This window comes from Hydractinia symbiolongicarpus, chromosome 4, assembly GCF_029227915.1.
Source record: "Hydractinia symbiolongicarpus strain clone_291-10 chromosome 4, HSymV2.1, whole genome shotgun sequence".
Taxonomy (NCBI): domain Eukaryota; kingdom Metazoa; phylum Cnidaria; class Hydrozoa; order Anthoathecata; family Hydractiniidae; genus Hydractinia; species Hydractinia symbiolongicarpus.
Window position 1 is genome coordinate 12,121,603 of NC_079878.1, and position 26,302 is coordinate 12,147,904.

Below are 26,302 nucleotides of genomic sequence, written 5' to 3' on the forward strand. Positions count from 1 at the left end.
ACTAGCTACAGTTGTTAAAGAATCAGAAAATTAGACTTCGGCGTGTGATATTTTCCATAACACAAACATTTCTCTCGTGATGCCATAAGCCAATCTTTGATGCAGAATGTCAACACTGCTTAAGAATTTTCGTGAATTTAGAAGAGCAGGGGAGAGCCCCCACTTTGGAAATTGTAGCGCCACCCCTAAAGAGTCATGCCGGGAGTAGTTCAGGCAGACAAACAGACGTGGAGCTATTTTTGGAATCAAATTACCAAATCAAAAACAAACTTTTTGTAACTTTTGTTCATTTTTAGCTGTTTACATTGTTCAATGACTGTTTACACTTCCCTAACTAAAACCTCTGCGTTAAAGGGTGTGTATTATTGTTGATATAGTTCATCTTATATCAGATTTCAAGAAAGGCCTATACACACGTCGAGTATATTTTACGCACTACATTTTATTCATGTTTTATGTTATTCATGTATTTTCTGAAAAGAGGCAAGTTTTTTTTTGCTTCTTTGTAAAACACAAGACTAAAACGTAAGTAAATAAATATGTAACTTCATGTAAAATGCATATGATATCTCAGGCGAGATATCATATGCACGAACTTCTTATAAATGTAAACATACTTTTATTGACAATTGCTTGAAAAACTGACAGTAATTAGTTTCGTTGTGGCATCCGACAAACACTAAAGATGGCTGGTAAGACTATGTTTTGAAGTATTTCACTTGGAAAACTAAAAACTTGTGCATTTTTCTGCTGTTCTTCTTTCACATTTACAATTTCCTTTACAGTAAGCTCCCAGTAACTCGAACCTCCGATAACTCGAACATACTTCAGCTCGACCCATTTTTGGCCACAATATGGCCAATTTTTTTTGATAAATCGAACGTTTTACTCGAGAAAAGGAAATCAAAGATTAGATAAATTTCAGATTTTAATTTTTTTTTTCGATTTTTGCCACGTGAGTTAGAATCTTCAGTATCGCCTGATGATATGTAGATAGAGACAGTGCAGACCTGGATGCCTCTAAGTTGATGGTATCCAGACTACTAGAAGCTATCAGCTTCGATTTCGTTTTTTTACCAAAAAGGTCCTTGGAACCAGGTTATTATGATTTCTAACAATAAGATAATAAGGACAGTAATGCATTATGGGCCCTATTACAGGGACCGCTGAGGTTCGGAGAAATTTTCGGTTTTTTTCTGATGCGAGAAAAGTTGTTCTGCTGTAGTAAGTTGTTTGATGAATTGCGCTTTGCTGCTGTCTGTTTACCAGCATTAATATCGCCAGGTTTATGTATAAATCACAAACAAGAAAACGAACAACTTGTTGATTTGTATTAAAATCATGGCTTGAAATGTCGTCGACTGCTACCCTACTAAGCTAATTTTAGGATTAGCCTATTCAGTTAATATTTTGCCAATGCAAAAACAGCTGTTTTAACAGGGCGGGCAAATGGCAATTTTTTGCTGTCATAAAAAAAAAATAATTAAAACGACTGAAATTTTTGGATTGCGTATATTTTAATTGCTCTTATCTTGGTTAGGAGAGACGTCCTCACCAAACTTGCCATGCTTATCGGCTATATGCGTGATGTGGCAATGTGGCACTCCACATTTTCCTTTCCTTTTTTACACATCGCCGTTAAAGATAGTGTATGCATGTCTAAAACCTTAGGGTATAGCCAAAATGTTCTCGTTTTCAAATCAGCCGTTATCAAAACATCGACCATCGACATTTTCAAAAAATATTGAGCTACGTATTTGAACGCCTAAATACTAAAAAAATATCGAGTTAAAATTTCGCTTTTTTTAAAATATCGCTGCCTTAAAATCTGTAATATTAATGTTTTATATATTTAGTTGTATTGTGTATACACTTTTTTATAATAACAAAAAAAAGTGTTCCTAATTTTTCTAAAGCTTGGTATTTTACAAATCTTTGAGACCTGGAATATATTATTTGAGTCTGTGAAAAATCCTACGTTAAAAGATATTTTTAATGTTGACTTTCACAAAAAAGAGAAAATCGGTAAAATTCCAGACTTGCCATTGTTTTTATTTTGTTTTTATTGTTCAACAATTTTCAGCCATATTGTTGTTCTTATAAAATTATTTTATGTATGCAATTAAAGTCGGTTATGATTCAAAGTTCCAACAAGAAGCCCTGGGGGCTCTAAGAATTTCCGCTCGCTACCAAAATATTTGATGACAACCTGCTAATTCGTTGTTATCGTGCCAAACATTCGAAGAGGTTTGGTGCTTGAAGCTCTGAAGATAAAACACACAAGTGACATTACATCTTACAACAAACGCAAACAAAACGAAACGTGTCAAAATAAACTCACACTTTAAAAGAAATTGCGAACAAAAATTATAGCCTATCATTCATGGTTGAAACGTTTATGGTCTTAAACGGCATTTAGTTGACCAAAAAACAAGATTTTGATGCCACCATCATGTTCAGCATACTTTTTTTATTAACTGTGTCAAATTTTGTCGAAAATAAAGTAGTTTAAATTTTTGGACCAATTTTGGCCTAAAATGACATTTCAGGTGGCAAAAAATCAAAATTTTGATGTCACCATCATGTTCAGCATATTTTTTTGTGATCTGTGCAGAATTTTGTCGAAAATAAAGTAGTTTTAATTTTTGGACCAATTTTTGCTAAAATGAGATTTAGGTGGCCAAAAATCGAAGTTTTGATGTCACCATCATGTTCAGTATACTTTTTTTGTTAACTGTGCCAAATATTGTGGAAAATAAAGTAGTTTTAATTTTTGAACCAATTTTGGCGTAAAATGAAATTTAGGTAACCAAAAATCAGAGGAACGTGAAATCCCAGGGTCGATTTTTTCTCAAAAAATGCTCCAAAAGAAAAAACGACGGTTTCAAAGAATTTCCTACGCCTTCGGGCGCGGAAATTCAATAATAATAATTAAGAATTGAATTTTAAAATTTTTAGAATATTCAATGATTTTGTTTTCTACATATTACTCGGTTAAGATCCACTTCAGTATTTTTTTTCAGATTATTCCTCTATAGCGCAAATATTTAAGTCGCAGGGTTTAGTTTTTATAGGAGAGGTGAAAAACCTTTTTGCTACCTCGCCACAAAATAAATTTTAGGCGAGGTAGCAAAAATTAAGCAACGTCTAAATCCCAAAATCTAATAAATTAACTACTATAACCACACACAAATAACTATGTTTCATAAATAAATAATCATATTCCTTTGTAGCAACATTTTTACAAAGTTTTTATGGCTGTGTTGGTAAAAAATAAGACCTTTAACTCAAGATAACCAAGTATATTTTACATACAATCGTAGTGCTAGCCAGGAGACCCAGCGTAATTTTTCTTATCACCGGGAAATCGGAGTAGTTAAGGTGGGAAAAAACGATATTTCTGCGGCTAAAATCTGACCGCGCTTTTTTAATGACTAATTCTATTGCTCTTTGCTCACGTGGTCCATGTCGGGGAAACCCTTTTCATCGAATATTCCAGCGAGTGGTTTCACTCACCCTAACAAACATTAGTAAACTATAACGTTTTTACCATAGTAAGATGTGGCCAAGCATGGTAAACAACTCACAGATAAATTAAAATGGCCTCCGAAGCGATCAGTCACATTGTTTAATTTAAACTCGGGGTTTCCGCTGAGTCATTCGTTCACGTCTAGAATTTGCTTGAGAGAAACTCATTTTATCAACTCGAAGAGAAAGCTTAGTTAACTAGGCTATCGTAGTGCCAGCATTAGGTTTCGCGGTTTTTGGGGCCTTTCCGCGAAAGTTTCTTCTGCGAATTTTTCTAAAACGTATGTCCGCGAAAGTTTTTTCCCGCGAATTATTTTGTAAATTTAGTTCCCAGTGAAGGCTATTTATATTAATTGTATTTAACTACTCAGTAAAAGCAAAAAACAAGTATCATTGTGAGTTTATAGGAATGGCTTTGAGAAAAAAAGGCTTAGAAACTATAACGAAGGTGATAAAGAAGCAAAACAATAATTTTTGTAATTTTCGTCAACGAGAAAATAATTTTCATTCAAAACGCTAATGAAATTTCGGAAGATTGCGAAGACATTATAATCATAGACTAAGAATATTATATAGTATTTTTTTTGTGATAAAATAATTACAACATTCATATCCTCTGTTTTATATTGTTTTTTAATACTTCATTATCGGTTCGCGTAAGTTCTTTCCCGTAAAAAAATTCCAAATTGCTTGTCCGCGAAAGTTTTTTCCCGCGAAATGCAAAATTTTCGCGGTTCTTTCGAACCGCAAAACTTTCTTGCAGCGGGTTCGCTTTTTCACAACATACATCCAACTTCGAACGAGAAGTTGTGATGAGATGGCAATTTCAATAACAAATCGAACGTGCAATATGGCGGTTTCAGCTTTGTTTACAAATCTTTATCTTCTTTATCTTTACTCATGAATATGGAGGCGGGTTGGCTGGGTAAACGGGCTGGCTCACTTGCCGGGTTGGCTTTTAACTTGTGTTTATACGAAGAAAAAGCTACTGCAGTTAGGCGGGCTGGCTCTGAACAATAAAAACATTAAGCAATGTAGAACAAAAGATTTAATTTTCATAACAAAAGATTTTATTAGTTGAGCATAATAAACCATCTCGCCTAGGCGGGCTAGCCCGCTTTGTTTCGGTCAATATGAGATAATGTTCATCCCACCTACCTGGATCCCGCCTCTGAGTAACGAGATCTCGCCTACCGAGCCAGCCTGTTTGACCATATAACCAAATGAGCAAAATATGAGGAAAATGAGAAACAAGCGAGATATCGTTAAACGGGTCAGCCCGCCAACCGGGTCATATATAAACAGCCTCTAAGTCCAGTAATAAAAATAAAAATATTTTCGTCGTGATGTAATATAGATAGATAATGTCAAAGAAAATTCAATTTACAAAGGAAATTGCATGTCATTTCCATCGCCAAATTTAAGTTTTTCCCAGTAACTATTGCCTCACCTTGTAATCTTAATTTAGGTTAAATTCGACTAACGGAAGCTTCGTTTAACTCAAACATTCGTTAAGTCGAACTAAACTCCTCGGCCTCTTGGAAGTTCAAGTAACCGTAGTTAACGATTGCATCAAGTTATTTTGAGTTAAGAATTCAATAATATGGCAAATATTATTTATCAACTTAGTCTTGATTTGTATTGCTTTGACAGCGTTTTGTCGTAAAAGTATATCGCAAATGAATATAAGACTTTTCCCTTTCTTTGCAATTTGCGAACATTATTAATGCGAAATTATTTCAAAACAGTTATCGCGACATTCTCAATGTAAAAGGTTTTACTGCATTGAACATACTGTGCTATGCAACAATGAGTTCGAGTTTACACTAGTTGCAGTAGAGATGGTTTTTGTGAATCGTGTGTACGTTGAAAAACAAAGCTGTTTTAAAAATGCTTACGTACCGCAAGGTTGTAAATTTTCGTAATTAGGCAAAGGGTTTAATTAAGAGCTTCGTGAACATTTAAGAAATCACTGATGTGGTTTTTGACAGTGGTGTCCAGAAAAAATTTTTAAATTTAATTTTTTTCATAATTTTAGAAAATCCACCAGCTTATGTCGAAAAAGAACCCAGTAGCCAGCCTGGCTATTCGCCACAAGGTCAACCCGGCTATCCGCCGCAAGGACAGCCTGGTTATCCTCCACAGGGCCAACCTGGCTATCCGCCACAAGAGCAGCCTGGCTATCCTCCACAGGGTCAGCCTGGTTTTACACCCAATATGCCTCAACAAAACGCTACAATCATAACAGGGCAACCCATCACAGCAATTCCTGTTGTATTTGGCGACCAACCAGTTGCAATGACCTGTCCATTTTGTCAAGCACAAATTGCAACAATCATAACATTTAAAGCTGGTGAAAAAACGTGGTTATGGGCGGCTTTATTTTGTTTTCTTGGGTAGGAGTCTTTAATAAAGTATTGGTTCAACCTTACATAATAATGTAATGTCTCCGGAGATATACAGAGGGTTAAGAAGCTTTTAACATATAAAAGGTTTCGACTACTCTTGCAACATAAATTATGCTCATGCTGGGGAGAAAATTTGAATAAGATAAAGTGTTCTTTTCTTTTATAGGGGACTTCTTTGCGTGTGGATACCATTTGTTGTCGATGGTTTTAAAGATTGTCGTCATTCGTGCCCAAATTGCCAAAGACATGTCGGTACATTGAAACGTTAATTTTGTTGTTATTATTGGAATAATTCTATTGCACACATTTAAATATTATATAAGACATTGTAATTACGTTAATGAACATTGCATTGCTCTTAACACTCTCTTTGTAAGAGTTTTTTTTAGTTATGTTATGTTTTGTTTGAAATGATACTTCAGATAATCTAGCAGAAGGATAGGAATAATATATTCTAAAAAAAGAGAATCAGGGCATCTTGTATCTTTTTCACATCGGGATGACGAGATATCAGAAAAGATACAAGATGCCCTGTGAACTAGGTTGATTATCCGAGGCCTTATGACCTCGCGCCTTTTGTATGAATTTGGCTTTGCAATCCGCTGAAATTTTCTATTTTCTCGTGGTTAATTAGGAAAAAGGGGCAGAAGGTTTACAGATTCAATTACTTGTACAGATTTTGCATCGGAAATATATTATTGCAAAAAAAAAGCAACATGGAAGAGATTTTTAAAAGAATGGGATGTGCGAAAGTGTATTCGCTAAAATTATTTTCTCTTTTCATTTAAAATATGAATAACATTTCATGCAATATGTTCTTCAACGAAAATAAGACACATCATGCTCGAGTATTTTACGAATGAGACGGTCCCATATCTTCTTCTCAAATTTCTAGCCTCCACCATCTTTTAGCCATATACAATGGAACCTGCCTAAGGCAGGCACTGACAAAAAATTTTTTCCACCGACTGGATCCTATAGAAAACTCTGATAACAAAACCTCTTTAATGCGGACACTGAAACACAGAAAAAAACAACACCAAAACCAACGTCGCAGAGACGTCGGCTTCTGTTTTATATTATTTTAGCAAGTTTCTTGTTAATTTATTAACGTACTTTTTAAATTTTCTTAATATTTCGAGACTTGGAAGTTGAAAGTAAAATGCGTTTCTTGTAAAAAAAACCATCTGTATCGTGTATAAATCTAACAAAATACTTCCGCCTAAAAAAACAAAGCTATAATTAAAAACATACGAAAGAATTGCATGGCTCTCCATCTTAGTTAATGAAAGAGTACTTAATAAATAATTTGCTCACAATTTTTTATGAAATTGATTGAATAGTGACTGCGACGGTTAGCAACGTTTTCAAACAGTGGTACAAAAGTTATTATCTATGAACCTTCTCAACTTGTGTTACAGGAATACCATTTGACGGCACAAAGTAGATATGTTTTATTAAAAATATGTCTTTACACGTACAGGAAACCTCAACTTTGGATTAAATTGTACATTTTCGTTGTTTTTTTAATCTGCGTCGCAGTGACGTCGACGCAACGTCATGCTTCAGTATCAATCTGACGTCTGACCAACATCTGTTAAAGGTCTGGATCCGACGTCGCGTCATTCACGGCCATACACCGACGCCTATACACATCCTGTGCAAGCTGGAATAGCTTATCCTATTTAAATTCTTTCATAAACATTTATTTACAGCAATCCACTCCACGATCTTTTTTGTAACCAGAGCTATAATATTTTAAAAGTACTTCTTACCCTATCCTCCTCCTCTATTAACTCTTTCTCCAGCGACTTTAGTTTCTAAAAAACGCCTGGGAAGAGAGAAAAACATTCAGTAAAGTAAGGGGGAGGAGTCCAAGAGAAAGTCGATCTAGTACAAAAAATTACGTAGCTATCTATATTTAGGAACTTTTTAGTTCTAAGCTCTCCAAGGCAGATACCTCTCTGAAGCGGACAAAATTTATGGTCCCGTAAGTGTCCGCTATTTGGAGGTTCTATTGTACCTTTATGTTTTCTCCTTGGTAATTTTGGCGTAAAACAATCAGGCAGTTGGAAAAAACTTTCTTCTTAATAAACAGTTCTTTTGTTAACACATATTAACTTTGGTACATTAACTTCTATATAAGAATTAATATTTGAAGTTTAATTAGAAAGTACAATAATAAAAATCAGCTGTTTCTACGTTACTCAGTTGTTAGCGACAGGTTACAAAATGAAAATTCTAGTGAGAGCTTACAAATTGTACACTCTAGCGACCTTACAAATTGAAAACTCTAGCGACCTAACAAATTGAAAACTCTAGCGATAGCTTACAAATTGAAATCTTTAGCGATAGCTTACAAATTGAAAACTCTAAGGCCAGTTTTTAAAAATCGTCCTCAAGCAGTTATTTATAATCTAAAACATACATTACTGTTTGCCACTTTCATTTGTGACTGATTGCAGCTTGGGTAAGTATGTTTGGGTTAAATAGGGAATTTCCTATCATAATTCGAATCTTTAAATACGCTACAGGCTATACAGGAAGCAGAGAGGTTTTAGCAGGAGGGAGTGATGATATTTGTCTACTACGACCAGGCCCTACGCTTGCATCGTCATCTAGATGTTAAAAGCAACAAGACCGTGGGGAAAGGTTGAAAAAATCAACTTCTCCTTCTCTAAGTTAAAATTATTTCTTATTAAAATGTAAATTTTTAAAACACTTAATTGTTGTATTCTTCTCAGTGCCGTTGAGAAGTGCTTTGCCATTAAAGGAAGTTTGTCGTGAAAGTAAAGGGAATCGTACTTAAACATGTTACAAAAAATACAAAAAACAGAGGCTTTCTTGAAATTCAGGTTAAGCAGAGACAAATACAATCTATAGTCAATAATTACCAGGTCGTATCGGTTTCCGTAAAAACGTGAAGTTTTTTTGTAGAAAAGGGCCGGACTCTCTATCAATAATATGATATACAATGCGCAAAACCTAAAAAAGTCGATATCTTATGTTATGAAATTATATTTCCTCTTTTTTGGTGGTAAAAAATTGTCTAAGAACAAATACTTGCACTATAGCGATAACAACAAATATCAAGGATTGTCCAAGGCTCCACATCATGACTTTATTGTTTAACGATTGTGCCACGAGTCGACCGTTTGCTTCTCGAATGCGGTGATGGTTTTGATAAAGCTCAACAACTTTCATCGCATCGTAGATATTTACAATTGACGATTCTACCTGGGTCATGGGTGTCGTAGATTTATCATCGAGGCGAACCATTTTGCCTTCTTCACCCACAACAAAATCAAAATAAACGACGTTACTATACATCATCAAGTCGTAAATGTTACTGAAACAAACGCGATACGTTCCGGTAACGTTGGTTTCGAACTTTATATAGTCATATTCTTGTTGTGTCTTCCTATAAAAAACATGTTGGTTCGGATCTTCTATAGTAACATCGACATGAGGTTTTGAACCACTTATAGGAGCATATTCAACTGAAGATTTTGTGCCAGTTTTTATTTCATGATAAAAGCATTCGTATCCATTTAAATAGAATTGAATGTGTCTTGTGTCTGCCAACCAAAAGTTAAGAGTAATGAAAATAAAACTATGAACTAAAAACATGATTTAAACTTGCGACGCAACTCAATTTTCTTATTCTCTAACTTTGTTTTGCAACGTTTTGTGCGCATAAATTTCTATACAGAATAATAAATTACTTGCCATTCTTTGCGAACAAAAGAATTAACGTAACAGGTGCTTAAAAGTTAATTATGCGTAAATAAATTAAGTGCGCAATGTAGTATTAAAAATGGCGCATTTTTTTAATTTATGCAAGTTCCACGTGTAAGAAGAAAAATATCAAAATTCTAACCAGGCTGGTCATCATCATATCTTTGTAAAAGAAAAAAGCGTGTTGTTAAAAAAGCAATCTTTTGCGCTCATTTCACATAACAATCATCCAGTAAAGTAGTTTCCATGGTAACTGTAAAGCATGTTCCAGCAAAACTTCTAATTTAACGCGTAAGAAAAATAATTATTTTGACTGGTACGCATAGAAAATTGGAAGAAAATCAATTATAAAAATTATATAGCCTGAACGCGCGCTAATAATTCGCGAAAATAACGCGTAATATTAAATTTTTTTGATAGAAAATCAAGTTACATATATATAAAAAAAAAAAAATAAATAAAAAAAAAAAATGGTAAAACTATTTCTTTTTCATCTTCTTCTTATAAAAAGTTAGCAATTCTTTTGTTTTTCATACGCTGCACGTTAATTATTAAAGGAAATAAAACACAATTCCAAACATGTTTGCAAAAGACCGTTTTTTCGAATTTCTCGAAACAACCAAAAGGCAACACTTGACCAGGTCTCTGGTCAAGTTAGAGGTTGCACTTTAACTGAAGTGTAGGCCGAGTAACTATATTAAAAACACCCTCTAGGTGCACTTTCCACAAAATCTGCATTTTGGAAGAAGCCGCTCCAATACCTAAAGCAAAAAAAAATCCAAAATACTATGAAAACCGGGCGTGCTGACGGCAGCAAAAATTAGCGCACTTTAGCATTTAGAATCTAACCAAATAACTTAGATTCAGAGTCCTAACTCCGCTGTGAACAATGAAAAGTGAACTTTAAGAAGTTCGGAGTGCGTGTTATTTACACAGAAACGGCTTTAGTAAAGTTAAAAATAATTTATGCAGACACAAAGTTTGGCTTTCGTCTCCAATACCATTATATTTTAAGAATCCAAAACACCGCCGGCATAGACCTTAAGCAGTTTCCACCATTTGATGTCAAAATGGAATACCGGATTTTGAAAATAAAAGAAACCGACACAGTCCAATATTTAAAATTGAAACAGTGAAATTCTTAGTAATTGCTTTGATTCCAATTGTGTCAAGGATAGATTTGGATTAACCTTTGCCCAGTGTGGAATTCAAGATTAGGTATTATTTCCCGAGCGATTTTCTCAAAATATTCAGGCTAATTTATATTTACAAAACTGACGAAAACTAGCAAAATCTACGGAAATTAGTTCCAGCAAAAAAGGTAAATACTTTAACAAAATCAAAAAGGATTTGACATATTTTGACATGTTCTGGCAAAATATCACATTGCCATTCAGCCAGCCTTGAAAGAGCTCGGTATATGCAGAAAACGCTTAATATAACTACTAAAGTCTGATCCACACGCTCTATATTACTAGCCATAGTTACCACTAATGCGCCCCGAATTACTAATAACGATTTCAAACATTCAAATTTAGAACGGGATTTAAAATTAAAATGGAAAATGGTGGACGTTTGAAATCTATAAAAACTGCAGTGTTAGAACTTATTATTTTCGTTATTTTCACATTTGGCTAAGGCTCTATCTATAAAGTTAGATCTTGATTAAATATATGTACACTTTAAACGCCTCTAGCCTTCTTGTTGTGTAATTTCACGTAATCATTGATTTTGATTTTTGGTTAAAATTCGTTCAAAAGACTTACGCATACATTTTTGACTTATCAAATCTCCAAAAATTCTTGTGCTGTGATAACAAATTGTGTCTGAAAGCTATTCTGCTGAAACATTTTCCGCCAAATATGACGAATATGATAGAAATGCAGTACAGAATTGCATAGAGGCTTGCGAATAAGCTTATTGCCCAGGGGAAAATTTTTAAATAAGAAGCCCTGCGACTTGAAGATTTCCGTCATTAGCCTAAAAGCTTCTGAAATTTGAAGTAGACTTTAAACACATCATAAGTATCCTAATTCTCAATTATTATTGTAATTAACGTAAAATACAACTTGATAAATAAAAAATAATTTTTTTTTTACATATATATAGTATATATTCTAAAACAATAGTTAAAACTTTAACTGGATTTTTTTATAACTGATCTCGAAAATTCCAGGATGCAGGTTTGCTATGTATGAACTTCACGATTCGAATATATATAATAACTTCTGAACAATTTCAATTTCAATGAATTATTACTCTGTTAAGTTACCAATAAAATCCTTAAAAATTTCTCTCGTTGAAGATTTTTCGAAAATGCTGATGGTGCATGGTTTCATAACAAATGATCTGAAAAAGAAAGTATATTTAAAATTGAGAAAGAAGAATACAATTTTACCAGAACTGAATTAATACTAGGTTGTTTAATTATTGTCTACTTATCTGATTTAAAGTTAGAATTTATTAAAAAGATACAAATCAATGCCATGTGATACACAAAAGGTATACTATATAAATAAAAATATATATAAATTTAGTCAAGCTGGCTTTGATATCATTGTTAAACAAGTATAATATTAAGCAGGCGATACAAGATTTTCAAACCTGTGGACAATACAGGACTTATTTTGTTGAAATCGATTTATTGAATTTTACAAATTTGATTGTTTATTATCGAGGAAATTGATTGGTCATTGTTTTCGAATTGAATTGAACAAGTTGATACAAAAAAGGGTAGACACTCAATTAATAAATTTGTCAGATTTGATAAATCAACAACATCATTTATAATTTCAAGAAAAAACATAAAAAAGGGAAGAAAACAAAGAAACCTGTAACATACTGTGGGTAGCGTCTAGTTGTACTGCAAGGGCTAACTATGTTATGTTATTGGTTAATTTATCAGTTCAACTTGACTGTTCCGTGCAATGAACAACAATATTTTTTCATGATTCAACAAATATCTTTTTATATATATTCTTGCGGTCGGATTCGTGTCAACCAATCACGGGCAGCCATTATGAAATGGGGTACAAATGCCGTAATTAATGTTTTTGTGGTGAAATCTTCATAAATACAATACTGGATTTTCAAGGAATTCTTTTTTTTTTAGTCAAATCTTTAATATGTTTTAGATACTGCTTAATTTTTGCCATTTTGCGACATTTTAACGACGTTTTACTTGTAAATTCTGTTTAAGTAAGGTTGCTACTTTGAAGGTTTGACCGTGAAAAGTCCACTTTTTCTCCATCGGATAGCAACGAAGGAGAACATTCTGACCGCAAGAATACATGATAGCAGCCTCACAAAGGTTCCTTTAGAAGTTATTTTACTCACCCAAAACGCCTATACTTTTTACGGTGTATGTGGCTTATCAGCACCCTTGTTGATAAAATTACACAGGGCAGGATAAAAGTTTTTTGTTGCTTCTGAAAAAAGGGACTCTAATGAAAGCACTATTTTGTGCAGTTCTAGCTTGATAGCTGTAGTACAAGTGAGAGTAGTTTTACGACTATTAACTTATAAAATGCAAGAATTTAAAAATAAGTATTTAGCTCCCTAGCTACATCATTAAAGCTATTACGACAAGCCAGACCATCGGGAAGGGAAGACCAACAAAATGCAAGCAGTTTTAGTCATGGCCATACACGGAATGTTCTGTTCTTGATTGACTTTAAATTGTGATGCATTTATAAATTGCGGCCTTTGGATCAACGCCATAAACCGTTCTGAGTTTAATTTCATATAAAATATAAGTAATCCTTCTACTTACTGTTAACAAGTTTCGAAACAACTTGGACAAAGAAAAACAAACCTTTTCTTGAAGATAAATTCACGTGGGCTGCAGTGACATTTAGGCATATTAAACGAGACAATATTACAAAGCTTTAAATTAACATAACAAAAGAATCTCGATTAATATTTTTTATGGCAGTCAAATCTTCAGAGACAACAAAGAAACCGAGACAAGATAAGTTTTGCTCGATCAGTGTTATTTTTGTCTTGATGGTACCAAACACACAGGTTGTGTTATATCAACCTATATATTATATAGGTTGGATGTTCGAGCCGAAGTTCCCCCGCGAAGTTGAGAGTAAGAAAAAAACTTCTCCCATACATAAAACAAACACTATATACCCGCGGTCCACTAAATGTGCGCCCCTTCGGCGGGGCGCAATAACCACATACACTTTAGACCTGACTCACCTTAAGGATTTATTGATGCTGGTTACATCTTCAACGGAACAAATTTTGTTAAGAAAAATATTTATTGTTTTGGATAATTATTTCTAGTCTTTATTTTAGCGAACCTAATATCATCAACCATTTTTTAATCCCGTGTTGCAAAAATTAAAGAGATGTAATAAATTTTTCTCTTGCGTATTTTATTTAGGCCAATCTATGTCTATGATTTGGATTTTGACAATTTAAAAAAAGAATATCAAAGAAATTTAAAAACGTGCTGCACTTTTCATTGGCTAAATTCCGTATAGTAACAGGGGGATTATCCCAATGGCATTCCATCTTAATGTCAGTAGGTTAATTACCAATACCAAAAGAAGAATTGCTTTAAGTAAAGCGGGATAATCAAATAACAGAAAATCTTTCGGATTAGGTAAGGGAAACAAAATTTGCTTGAACAACAATCGTCAGGATAAATACGGATGAAGCAATTAATTAATGGAAAGTCCTGAAAAATTAAAGTAATGATATCTTTTTACTAAAAATATTTTATCTCGTCTATATATTCTTAATACCTTTTAAATAACTTTTATATATAATTACAATTGCTGCTCGATGTGGAAAGGTGTTCGGTAAAATACGAACATCCTTTATTCGGATTCTTCAAATTCAACTGTCTTGCAAAGTTTCTGCACAATGGATTTCGATTTTGACTTTTTTGCAACTGCTAGCTTTGGCTCATTCTGTATGGAGCTAATCCTCCGCGTAGGACACAATAATTTCTTGAAAGCAACACGAAACTCTCTGTTACCCAAAGAATAACAAAACGGGTTCACGGTAGAGTTGATATAACAGAACATATAACTGAAGTCCCAAAGAGCGGTCGGTATACACGATTTGCAGAATGGAGATATCAAAGTTAAAATATAATACGGACACCACGTGATTGTAAATGTAGCAAAAACGATACTCAACATTCTCGCGCATTTGCGTTGCTTGAGAACGTTAGTGAGTTTAGACAGTTGCGCCTTCCCGATCGCGTTGAGCGTGTCACACACGGCGACTGAATTTTTATTCCCAATACGTGGCGAACCAGTCATCGAAGCATCTATAGTATTGTACGAATTCAAAATCTCTAAGTTGGGCTTTGATGATTTAGGACCTTTTGTTAACTTGTTGAACGCTTTTTCTCTTTCCTTCATGAGAAAATAAATACGTAAATACACCACTCCCATAATAAGTACTGGAACATAATACGCAGCTATGGATGTTATAATGGAGATATACCAACTCTCCGTAAGAAACTGCACATAACACGCATTCTCAGGCACAGTTCTGCCTACCATAAACGGATAGCTTACAATCCACGGCGCCCATTGGAAGAAGGCAAGAAACCAAGCGAGTAATATCGCAACGATGGCGCGAAAGCGCGTACGCTTTGCTCGATAACTCAGAGGCTTTGTGACAGAGAAATAGCGATCAATACATATAACTATGAGATGAATAACCGAGGCTTGACAACAAGCGTAATCCAAACATAACCATATATCGCACACGACCACACCTAGCAACCATTCCTTTTTAGCAACATATATTGTATACAAGTTAATCGACACAACGCCGACAGTTATATCAGATATCGACAATGAAAAAATAAATAGATTCGTTACCGACTTGTTTATTCTCGGATTGGTCCAATACGCAATCACTACAAGCACATTTCCACCAATGGTAACGATACTTAACAAAAATCCCGATAAATAAATAAAAAACAACTCTGCTATTGAATAAAACGGCGTCGTTGTAACTGAAGTATATGACGTTTTAACCAATTCCGTTGTGGAGACGTTGACGGAACTCGTTAAATTTAAATACGGCGTCGGCAAAAAAGACGCGTTTAAGGACACGCTCATAACGGCACAAACTCTAAATAAAATAAACATACAATAAATAAAATGTCTCTAGTAAAAAGTAATAATTATTTAAATTTTTTAGGCGCTATAATATTATTAAAACAAAAACAAAAAACAACAAAAAATTGGAAAAAGTCTAGTACATCCAGGTGTCAACACTCTTCTTAACATTCTTGACTGTCTTTATTTACCGACGAAAATACTTCACTTTCCATACCAATACAAGTATAAAAGTATAACTTTCCTACATAAGAATGTTAAGAGAACATTCGAAGAAACAGTAAAATGCGACGCTAGCCTTCGTAAAAAGGAGAGCTTTAATGCTATGGTAAAAAATCATAACATATCATATACCAACTATCTTCCTGATTTTAAGCCTTTATAGTTATCAACCCGAAACAAACAAATAAACAAGCAAAGAAACAAAAAACAGACAAAGAAACAAACAAAAATATAACCAAACAAACAAAATCTTCGTTTTTCATTAAAAACGAGGTCATCGCATTGGTAATAAGAAAGTTGACAGAAATGGCGACCTGTTACCAACTAGCGCCATCTGTTAATCTACAAAGCACGAAAAACACGCATTTGACTTCTTTAAACAAACAGATTAATATAAGCAAAATTGCCCATTTTTATTCCTAAGCGAGATGAACAGAGTCGTGTTACTTCATAGCACGACCTGTTCAATTAAATTTTCTCCTAACAAAGCAAGAAATTAGAACAGACACAAAAAAACATTTCTTAAGACTTAATTACAAAGAAAACTGAACGGATACCGGTGCTTGTAATGGCGAAAAAACACAAGTTGTTTTGTGTTATTTCAATATTAAGTTGTATTTCTTTAAATGAAATTAGTGATAGTGTATTGTATACCTTGTAAATTACACCAGCACATAAACATAAAAAAAAAGGAAAACAAAGAAAAAATATGAATAATATTAAAACACGAATTAAAATCTAACAATTGGAACATTTACAAACTCAGTTAGAATATATAAAACACAAACAAATCAATTATTAGAAATGAAATCATTTTTTTTAACCAACAAGATCTACATAAACCAAGTTAAAATTTCAATTAACGTAGACAACAGGCTAAACACGAATAAAAATAAATATAACCATTCAATTTCCAAAAACAAAAAACAACGACTAAATCAATTTGAAACAGAGAAACGACTAGATTGTTTGACGGACTTTGAGTAACACAATATTCATGTAAATGAATCACGAAAAAGTGAACACGCAAACTTGTTTGTGACACAAGTAAAAGGATGAGTTTATTCTTAGAATAATCTTAACTTTTTTTAATCATCTTGAATATTGTTAGCATATATTCCAATAAACCAAACACCTATTACTTTCTACCAAATGTATGAAAGATCCTAAAAATTAAAACTCATTTCACACGAATAATTAACTATTGTAATTTCGAAATCGAATTAATGAATTCCGTGGAAAAAACATCACGATTTTATCTGTCGTAGTTACTTCTTCTAGCCATCAGATTTTAACCAACGTACTCGAGGAAACAGACATTTCAAAATAAAGAAATTAAATTAAAGACTGAAGTCAAAGATCTTATAAATAACGAATTCGTCAAAAACGTGGATATCGAGCAAAACACATCTATTTCTTGCCCACCGAGACACGGTGTCGGAGGAGGGTGTTTCCTAAATATAACAAATTCTCATCCTGATCTCTTACGTGTTGACTTAGTTCCAATTCTACTTTTAGTTCCCCTCTTAAGATCTAATTTCAATTTCTATCCTCCTGATTTCAACTAAAATAAAATATTTGCAGTCAAGGTTATGGAAAATGCTAGATATATTGTTTCCCAATATTTAAGCAATTAATGTTTCATTTAAAATTCTTTGTGTTTTGAGAATTTTTAACAAGATGAAAAAAACCATCAGTAATTTATTTATATGTTTGGAATAGATCGATAATTTAGCGCCCCATCTCAGTTCATGCGCCCACCTGAAAAAAACACCTTTTATCATACACTTTGAAGTACGCCTTTCTCAACAGAGAGTGGTATGGTGTTTGTCTCCAGTCCAGTATATAACAGAAAAAATGTTGTTGGTTTCTGTGTTATTTTCTTATTTATTTGAAAAGTACCATGATCAAATGTCTTATTAAGCGCCCTGCGTGATTAGACGGCTTTCCCAGAGATGAGATTTTTAATGATCGCGAAGAATTAAGGATCTACGGTAAATAAATGCAAGCTCCCTACCCTTCCAATTTCAACGCCACTTCAAATTAACTCAGGTGTATGCTTGGTGGATATATAAGTAAATTCTAAGTGCATACTAGAAACATATAAATCCCAAAGAAGAAAAAAAAGAGATAAAAAATAATTTTAAAAAAAAGATTAGGAAATAATACTTATTAGTAAAAAAATTAAAAAAACGCAAAACAAAGCAAACATTTTAACTTACCGAGGATATAAAACAGCTTTGTGTATGAAAGTTTTGGTGTATGATATAGAGGAAGAAATATGTTTTCTTCTTTTTTCGAAATGATGAAAATACAATAAAAACGTGTTTCATTTAATATTTTTATTTTAATTGCTGGTGTTAAACGGACAAACAATAAACGAAAAAACACACGCAAAAAAAATATACTTAAAAACAAAAATAAAAACAAATATAATTAAATAAAAAACGCAAATAGAAATAGGATTTCATATAAACAGAAGCTCAAAAATAAATACAAAAAAACTAGTTTTAAAGAATATTAAATCAAAAAAAATTTAATTAAAGAAAAAAATAACACATATTGCCGTAAAAAGTCCACGAAAAAAAACAGAAAAAATAAAAAAAAAATGTAACCTTCTTACGCAATTTTTTCATATTTTCACCCCTGCTACTTCTAAGCAAATTCAACTTACACCTTTAACATCACCTTAGTTCTAATGGGGCAGGGTGTAGAGCTGGAAGGTGGTTATTGTCTCCCTTTTATAGTACTACAGGGGATTTACCCGTTGGAGTGGCCCAAACATGGACTTACAACACACTTACAATCAGTTTTTTAAAGAATACAGAGAACAAATATTAAAGTAATGTTGTAAAAAGCAAGAAAATAGAAGTATTTTTCAATTTTTTTTTTAATTTGCGGCGAATGTAGTTTGAGGCGGCGAATGTAGTTTGAGGCGGCGAATGTAGTTTGAGGCGGCGAATGTAGTTTGATTATTTAACAGCGATGGAGAGCACTGTGGAGGAGAACGCAAAACAAGATTTGCAACACTTTAACAATTGGATTTTCAGTTGTGTAAAAAGTTACCTTTAATTTTCTTGAAGTTCTTCTCTCTGCATGAGATATTTCACGTGATCACTTATCGCAAATAGTGGATCCTCCTGAAATTTCTGATGTGTTAAAATCTTTTGAAATAACGCTATGTCGTTCACACTAAAAACAAACACAAAACACTGCATTTTAGTCATGGAACCGAGTTACAGAACACTGGGAAACCGTTACGATCGACCAAACATTGGATTACAACGAAATATTAAATTTTAATGACTGATCATCAAGTGCTGTCATAAATGACACATTCAACAAGAAATGCCAGTAAATGTCAGAAAACTCACTAGTCAATAGTCGAGCAACTAACACAATAAATATCGCAAATCTACTGTTACATATATACCGCTAAATGTCATATAACAGAAATCGCTTCTCATCAAGTAACATTTATTTGCGCATTTTCTTTTAATGTACCAATTCCTTTAAGTCTGTTTTAATGTTGCCTAGAGGCATATTAATTTAAAACTGCATTATTGCAACACCTTGCGTTTAGTTGTCACATTATGTTGCGTAGCGACATTACTGTGAATGTTTTGCGACATGATAGTGAATGGTTTGCGATATTTAGTGGATGGTTTGCGACATTTAGCAAATGTTTTGCGATATTTAATGAATGTTTTGCGATATTTAATGAATGTTTTGCCACATTAGTGAATGGTTTGCGACATTTAGGACATGGTTTGCAACAATTAGTGATTGGTTTGCAAAATTAGTGATTGGTTTGCAACATTTTGCAGGATTAAGTAATGAGTTTGCGACACAGCAATCTATTACCGACATGTTAGAGTTATAAAGATAGTTATAAAAGCCACAATATGGACACCCTTATGGTCGTCGTCACTGGAACAATGAGAACACGCTACACTCGCAAAGGTTTACAATGCCGAGAAAAATATATACTAATAAAAATAATGTTTGAGTTATCGTGTTGTGCAAATGTCAACTCATATATGTTTGGTTACTACATACCCCTTTGAATAAACGTTTAGGGAAAACCTTTTGATAAATTCTCTATACAAAACCTAGTTTAAATAAACAGTCCAGGGTTTACACTTTCGTATAAAGCAAGTAGGAAGTTGACACCTGGGTAAGATGTTATTTTTTGTTAAAAAAAAAAAACACGCTACCTACCCTGATAAACTTCCACGAATAAAAGTTTCACAAACGATCACTCTCAAAAATTTTTAAAAAAAATCAACCTACAATCAGTTTATTGATTACACGTACAGTTCGACCGGTCGTATTGATTTCAAACCGCAATTAAAATTGCGAAAATTTGTTAAAGATTTATAAGCAGGTGATGAAATAAAAAACTCCTCAGAAGAGTCAATACGTTTATAAGCATGTGGAGAAGATTTCAATGCAAAAAAGAAGTTTTAATAACCGATAAAACAATTGGTCTTTAAAAACGTCAGTCAATACGACGACAAACACTTCTCTTCTTTCTAGATTTAATTTTCACGACATAGCGGAACGGGACGAAAACAACTGAATGTTCCTCACGAAACGACCAAAGCGGAGATTACGTATAAACAGATTTTCACACTTGGCTGCAAAACTCCTCGTTGTTATATAGACGGTGATTCCACGAAAAGGAGATTAGATAGGGAAAGAAACTACACAATTAGTTAAATCAACAAAAACACAACAAAAAAATAACTGGAAAGTATAAAAGGGGAAGAGAGTAGAAAGAAAATGGAATGGAAGTCGAAAGGATGTTACAGGCAATGATAATAGACACGTGGATAGAATTTAAAATCAAAATATAACCTGTAGCTACTTACTCTGACTGCTGTCTGCGTTTCTCTGAAGCAATTTTTTTTTTACATTCTCTAGCTGGTTTGCTATAAATAAAAGCAGGAAAAAAATGAAAGGGAGAATACTTTTCTGATGAACAATGCCTTTTTTAACTATTACTAAATTTGAAGATAAATAAAGTATAGAAAGATGATATGAAACACATATTAAAGCTGAAAAAAAAAACAAGTAAAAAAACAAAAGAATGAGTAGATAACAAACCGAAAAAATCAGACACAAATTAGAAACAAAATAAAATAGATAAAAGATGGACTCATAGTAAAGAAAATATAGACACTATCTTTGAAAAATAAGGATACAAACCGGAAATAACACATACACAAATCAGCAGAAATATAAATACAAATCATGGAAAAAACAGACGTAAGCCAGGAAAGCACAGACATTGTGGAAATACAGACATTAGGGAATTACAGAACAAAAAAAATCAATAAATGTGAATAGCTAATAAAAAGACACAAGAAATAAAAAAAATAGTAAAAACACACCAAAATTGACACACTACCTGTTCTTTTGTGGTTTTATATTTTTCTTCTCCGTAATGCTGGCTTCAGAGATATCCACCAACGCATCAAGCAAAGGATCCATGTTACCAACGATGGCTGTTTGAGATTTTCTTTTTGCGTTCTTTAACTTCGTTCTTGCTTCTTCATTTACAGTCAGTTCTAGATTATAATAGCAGTTGATAATAGTTGTTATTTGATAAAATCTGTCTGTCTGTCTGTCTGTCTGTCTGTCTGTCTAGTAAAATTCATATTAAGAAATGCGATAGTACGCCATTAGGATCACGACATAAAGATATATTTAAGTTAAAAATCTAAATGAATGCTTACTTGAAACAAACTGCGCTGTCTTCTGTAATCTTTTTGATTTCTTTGACACCTTTCCAGAATCCTTTTTGTCATTGATTTTAATTGCTGCAACTTTCTAAAATAAAGAATTTTACTTGCACTGGCCAGGATGAAGAAAATGAGAGTACATGTGCATGGATATAAAATAACTTGAATGATAATATCTTGTAACAGTTACAGTCATAAAATTCTATAAAGTGTGATGAAGAACCTCGCAAATCTTAATTCTTAATGAATGCAACTGATTTTATTAAACGATTTATTTCGTTAACCGTTCGTTTTGAATACACATGTTTATGTTTAGGCCAAAATAAAGTCATCATGCCAACTATAAAATAAATAAATAAAATCAACACAACTTAACAAGGCTGAACGATTTAAAAAATAATTTACGAAGCTTAAGTTTTTCATGTTTTCAAGATTTTTGCCACATTTGAAAACTCTTAAAAGCACACAAGCATAAAATACCACAATTGAAAAAGCCTAAAAGCCATTGCCAAAAATCGAAGCATATTTTTTAAGTAAACATTCATATTTCAAGGCTTCCAGGGTTTCTTTTAAAATAAATAAACATCTTTAAAATCACCTAGTTTGCTGCTACTTTTGACGAAAGGATAAAGATTTTTTGATTTTAACTTTTAAAGTTTGAAGTGATCAAGGTGCGGCAGACGTCTTTTAAATAAATACCCGTGACTTTATTATTATAACTATTATTGAAATTATTTACCCAAGATGACCTTTTCAGTTCCTATTGGTACTGTTATCAACGAGGGTCCTGCGAAGGGGGTCCAAGTGCATTTAAAGCTCCCATTTGAGCTACGAAAGTCGTGCAAGCACAGCAATCGCTTAACTAGACAAGCGACTAAGATATCATTATTCTTGTGCTAAACGCTAACCAGAAAGGATAGATTCACACTTTTATAGATTCACACTTTTATAGTCTCTGGCATGTCTCGGCCGGTTTGAACCCAAGACCTCCCACACTGCAAGCGAACGCTCTACCACAAGGCTACCAATCGGCTACATTTATGGACAAAATTTTTAAAACAAAGGCAGTTATTTCCTTATTGTTCAATATAATCACAATCACAAGGTAGATAACACTAGGTTGAGGATGGCTAGTGTAAATGTTGGTACTCTGAGAGGTAGAGCAGGTGAAGTAGTTGAAATGTTAGAACGTAGATCTGTTGATATGTGTTGTGTTCAGGAAGTTAGGTGGAGAGGAGCTTCAGTGAGATTTGTGGAAGGTAGGAGGGCAAGGTATAAGCTTTTTTGGATTGGTAATAGTGATGGATGGATGGATGGATGAGTCAGGTGGTTGTAAGACACAGATAGATTACTTTTTGGTTAGAAAGTCAGACAAGAAAGTGGTGAAGGACGTGAAAGTTATATCGGGGGAAGAGTGTGTTTCCCAGCATAGGTTGCTGGTTTGTGATATTATCTTGAAGAGTGTTAAAGAAGCCAAGGGAAAGTACAGGCCCCGTCGAAAAGTCTGGAAGCTGAAGGAAGAGATTGTAGCAAGACAATTTAGTGCAAAAGTTCAGCAGTTAGCCTACAATAGTCAATGTGATAGTGACAATGTTAAAAGTACTTGGACTACTTTGAAGAATTGTCTTCTAGAAGCTTCTGATGATACCTGTGGGTGGACGAAAGGACCAGCTAGACATAGACAGACCTGGTGGTGGAATAATGAGGTTGACCAGTGTATAAAGGAAAAGAGGAAACTTTGGAAAGAGTGGAAGTCAGGTGGTAGTAAAAATATTTACTTAGAAGCTAAGCGTCGCACTCGTACAGCAGTGTATAAGGCAAAATCAGAAGCAGAGAGAAACAGATTTGCAGATGTGTTAAGAAGGGAAGACCAGCGCAATGAGGTATTCAAGATAGCAAAGCAAATGAAGAAGACTAATCAAGATATTGTAGGTGAGAAGTGTATACGTAATGATGAAGGTGTTTTGGCTAGCACAGAGGAGGGTAGCTTGGAAGAATCATTATCAGAGGTTGCTTAACACTGAGTTTGATTGGGACGAGGATAATTTGTCTGATGATGATGTCGTAGAAGGGCCAGCTATGCAGATCAAGACAGAATGGGTAGTGGAGGCTATTAGGAAATTGAAGATTGGCAAGGCTGCAGGAGTATCAGGTATTGTTGCAGAGATGGTAAAAGCATCTGGATATATTGGAGTTGAGCTTATTACAAGTCTTGCTAACCAGATTATAAAGGATGGTGCTATTCCGAGTGAGTGGCAGTCGAGTGTAATAGTGAACTGTTTCAAGGGCAAGGGTGATGCATTAGAAAGGGGTAACTATAGAGGTTTGAAGTTGGTTGATCAAGTAATGAAAGTTATTGAAAGAGTGATTGATAAGTTACTTAGAGAAAAAATTGATATAGATAAGATGCAATTTGGTTTTGTTCCAGGGCGTGGCACAACAGATGCAATATTTTTACTCAGACAGCTTCAGGAAAAGTATTTAGGAAAGAGAAAGAATCTCTATTTTGCCTTTGTAGATTTAGAGAAAGCTTTTGATAGAGTGCCACGTAAAGTTATTTGGTGGGCTATGAGAAAATTAGGTGTGGATGAGTGGCTAGTTACGATGGTTCAGTCTATGTACAGCAATGCTAGAAGTCGTGTCAGGATTAACGATTCACTTAGTGATGAATTTAGTGTAAATGTTGGTGTACATCAGGGTTCTGTACTTAGTCCTTTGTTGTTTATTCTAGTCTTAGAAGCGCTGTCGATGGAGTTCAGAACAGGTTGTCCATGGGAGTTATTGTATGCAGATGATTTGGTTCTCATAGCAGAGTCGATGGAAGAATTAGTTGAAAAGTTTGAGAAGTGGAAGAAAGGACTAGAAGAGAAAGGGCTGAAGGTAAACACAGCAAAGTCTAAAGTCATGATAAGTAGCATTGCAGCCAAGTGTGACCTTGTAGTTGGAAAGTGGCCTTGTGGAGTTTGCAGGAAAGGGGTTGGTAGTAACTCAATTTTTGTCAGACTTGCAAGCATTGGGTACATAAGAAGTGCAGTAGTATTAGTGGCAGGTTAAGAGCTGACATACAGTTTGTATGCAAGCGTTGCAAAGGTGAGATTATAGAGAATGAAGTATTTCCAGCTTTAATGATGTACAACAGTGGCTCGTTAGAGATAGTTAAGAACTTCTGTTACTTAGGTGATATGTTGGGCAGTGAAGGGGGTGTTGGAAGAAGTGTTACTTGCAGGATAGGTTCTGCTTGGAAAAAGTTTAGAGAGTTACTTCCTTTACTGACTAGCAGAGTCCTGTCAATTGAGGTAAAAGGTAGGTTGTATGAGGCCTGTGTAAGAAGTGTTATGTTGTACGGTAGTGAGACATGGGCAGTGAAGCAGGAAGATCTTGACCGTTTAGAAAGGAATGATATGAGAATGGTTAGGTGGATGTGTAATGCCAGTCTGAGAGACAGAAAGAGTTCAGATGAGCTAAGAAGCAGGCTAAGTCTCTGTAGAATTAAAGATGTTATCCAGATAAGAAGATTGAATTGGCTGGGGCACTTGGAAAGAATGGAGGAGGATAATTGGGTAAGAAAGTGTAGAGACTTGATAGTTCCTGGGGCAAAGCCCAGAGGCAGACCGAGAAGGACTTGGCAGGAGGTTATAAGGACAGACTTGATAGAGAGGAAGTTGAGTTTAGATCTAACACAGTTTAGATCAGATTGGAAGAGGGTCATTAATATACCCCGTCCAACCCATGCTAGCATGGAAAACGGACGTAAAGCCGAGAATGATGATGATGATGATAATGACACAAGGATTAAATGCTTCGCAGGCAGATTCAAATAATATTTTCAATATATAGTAGTTTCTATATTTGTCGATGATTGTAGATCATTTTTAGGCTTCAAAACTTTTTAGCTATATTTATACATGAATTTTTTGTTTAATTATTTCACTCTAGGATAGGGAATAAAAATACAGTTTTATATCATTAATTCTCCTTCTGAAAGCATGCTCTGGTCAAAACTACTTTTTATTGGTTGTAATGGTGACCACAACGTTGAAAATAGTACTTACGTTGTTACTAACAACAGGTTGATTATTTAGTCTTCGGAAAGGCTTTATACTCTTTTTTGAATTTTTAGCCATTTCTTATGATCCTAAAAAGAAGGCAAACAAAAATATAAAATATAGGAAGTTAGTCGTGTTAATTGCATACATCATTTTTTCTATAAACACAGGGCTAAGAGGGTGCTCAATAAAGGCTTTTAACTTCTCGGGACAAATGAATAAATTTAGTACTAGAAACTATGAAGATAAGAAAGAGATAAGTTTTTGTAATTACTGATAAACACTTCTTGAGTTTTCTTAGAACACATTTCAAATTGAAGTAGAGAACAGGGTCAAACACATGTCTATTTTGACAGAACTCAGTATAGTGGATTCAGTAGAGGATAAAAAGCTTTGAGTTAGACAACTTGTTAGGTTTCTTAAATAACTGTGGTGTAATACATATTACCCTCAATCAAAATAAAAATTCTATGCATGTACAATAAAAAAAAAATAAAGAAGAATAAAACGGGTAAAGA

The 26,302-nt window shown here is 33.9% G+C and overlaps 4 protein-coding genes across 7 annotated transcripts; 1 reads left to right on the plus strand and 3 right to left on the minus strand.

Moving 5' to 3' along the window:
• The first annotated feature begins 535 nt into the window (after positions 1 to 535).
• On the plus strand, positions 536 to 6,375 carry LOC130641315 (calcium-binding protein P-like). The gene is made up of 3 exons (XM_057448060.1): positions 536 to 692; positions 5,567 to 5,924; positions 6,103 to 6,375. The coding sequence occupies exons 1-3, from the start codon at positions 686 to 688 to the stop codon at positions 6,203 to 6,205; spliced, it is 468 nt and encodes a 155-aa protein (XP_057304043.1). The 5' UTR covers positions 536 to 685; the 3' UTR covers positions 6,206 to 6,375.
• Positions 6,376 to 8,771: 2,396 nt separating this feature from the next.
• On the minus strand, positions 8,772 to 9,631 carry LOC130641310 (transmembrane emp24 domain-containing protein 7-like). The gene has a single exon (XM_057448053.1). It carries the CDS (start codon positions 9,564 to 9,566, stop codon positions 8,952 to 8,954), a length of 615 nt encoding a protein of 204 aa, XP_057304036.1. The 5' UTR covers positions 9,567 to 9,631; the 3' UTR covers positions 8,772 to 8,951.
• Positions 9,632 to 9,961: 330 nt separating this feature from the next.
• On the minus strand, positions 9,962 to 26,018 carry LOC130641313 (uncharacterized). Of its 4 annotated transcripts, none has more exons than XM_057448056.1 (6): positions 25,791 to 26,018; positions 21,733 to 21,826; positions 21,405 to 21,564; positions 20,866 to 20,925; positions 19,058 to 19,183; positions 9,962 to 10,435 (listed from the first exon to the last, which is right to left on the minus strand). In XM_057448056.1, the coding sequence occupies exons 1-5, from the start codon at positions 25,860 to 25,862 to the stop codon at positions 19,060 to 19,062; spliced, it is 510 nt and encodes a 169-aa protein (XP_057304039.1). In that variant the 5' UTR covers positions 25,863 to 26,018; the 3' UTR covers positions 9,962 to 10,435; positions 19,058 to 19,059. The 4 variants fall into 4 exon arrangements, with proteins under 4 accessions (XP_057304039.1, XP_057304041.1, XP_057304042.1 ...); XM_057448058.1 differs by lacking the exon at positions 9,962 to 10,435 and adding an exon at positions 11,700 to 12,023; XM_057448059.1 differs by lacking the exon at positions 9,962 to 10,435 and adding an exon at positions 15,789 to 17,445.
• On the minus strand, positions 14,363 to 19,053 carry LOC130641299 (muscarinic acetylcholine receptor M3-like). Its single transcript, XM_057448040.1, has 2 exons — positions 18,214 to 19,053; positions 14,363 to 15,782 (listed from the first exon to the last, which is right to left on the minus strand). Exon 2 carries the CDS (start codon positions 15,767 to 15,769, stop codon positions 14,507 to 14,509), a length of 1,263 nt encoding a protein of 420 aa, XP_057304023.1. The 5' UTR covers positions 15,770 to 15,782; positions 18,214 to 19,053; the 3' UTR covers positions 14,363 to 14,506.
• Positions 26,019 to 26,302: the final 284 nt, after the last annotated feature.

What these genes read in the sequence shown, in the direction of transcription:
- LOC130641315 (XM_057448060.1), top strand. An exon ending in GCTTTATTTTGTTTTCTTGG is followed by an intron (nt 5,925 to 6,102) that starts GTAGGAGTCTTT and finishes TTTCTTTTATAG; the next exon opens with GGGACTTCTTTGCGTGTGGA.
- LOC130641310 (XM_057448053.1), bottom strand. Translation starts at nt 9,566, where the DNA reads ATGTTTTTAGTTCATAGTTTTATTTTCATTACTCTTAACTTTTGGTTG.
- LOC130641299 (XM_057448040.1), bottom strand. Translation starts at nt 15,769, where the DNA reads ATGAGCGTGTCCTTAAACGCGTCTTTTTTGCCGACGCCGTATTTAAAT.
- LOC130641313 (XM_057448056.1), bottom strand. Translation starts at nt 25,862, where the DNA reads ATGGCTAAAAATTCAAAAAAGAGTATAAAGCCTTTCCGAAGACTAAAT. An exon ending in ATAAAACCACAAAAGAACAG is followed by an intron (nt 20,926 to 21,404) that starts GTAGTGTGTCAA and finishes TTTTATTTATAG; the next exon opens with CAAACCAGCTAGAGAATGTA. An exon ending in AAACGCAGACAGCAGTCAGA is followed by an intron (nt 19,184 to 20,865) that starts GTAAGTAGCTAC and finishes GTTTGTTTTTAG; the next exon opens with TGTGAACGACATAGCGTTAT.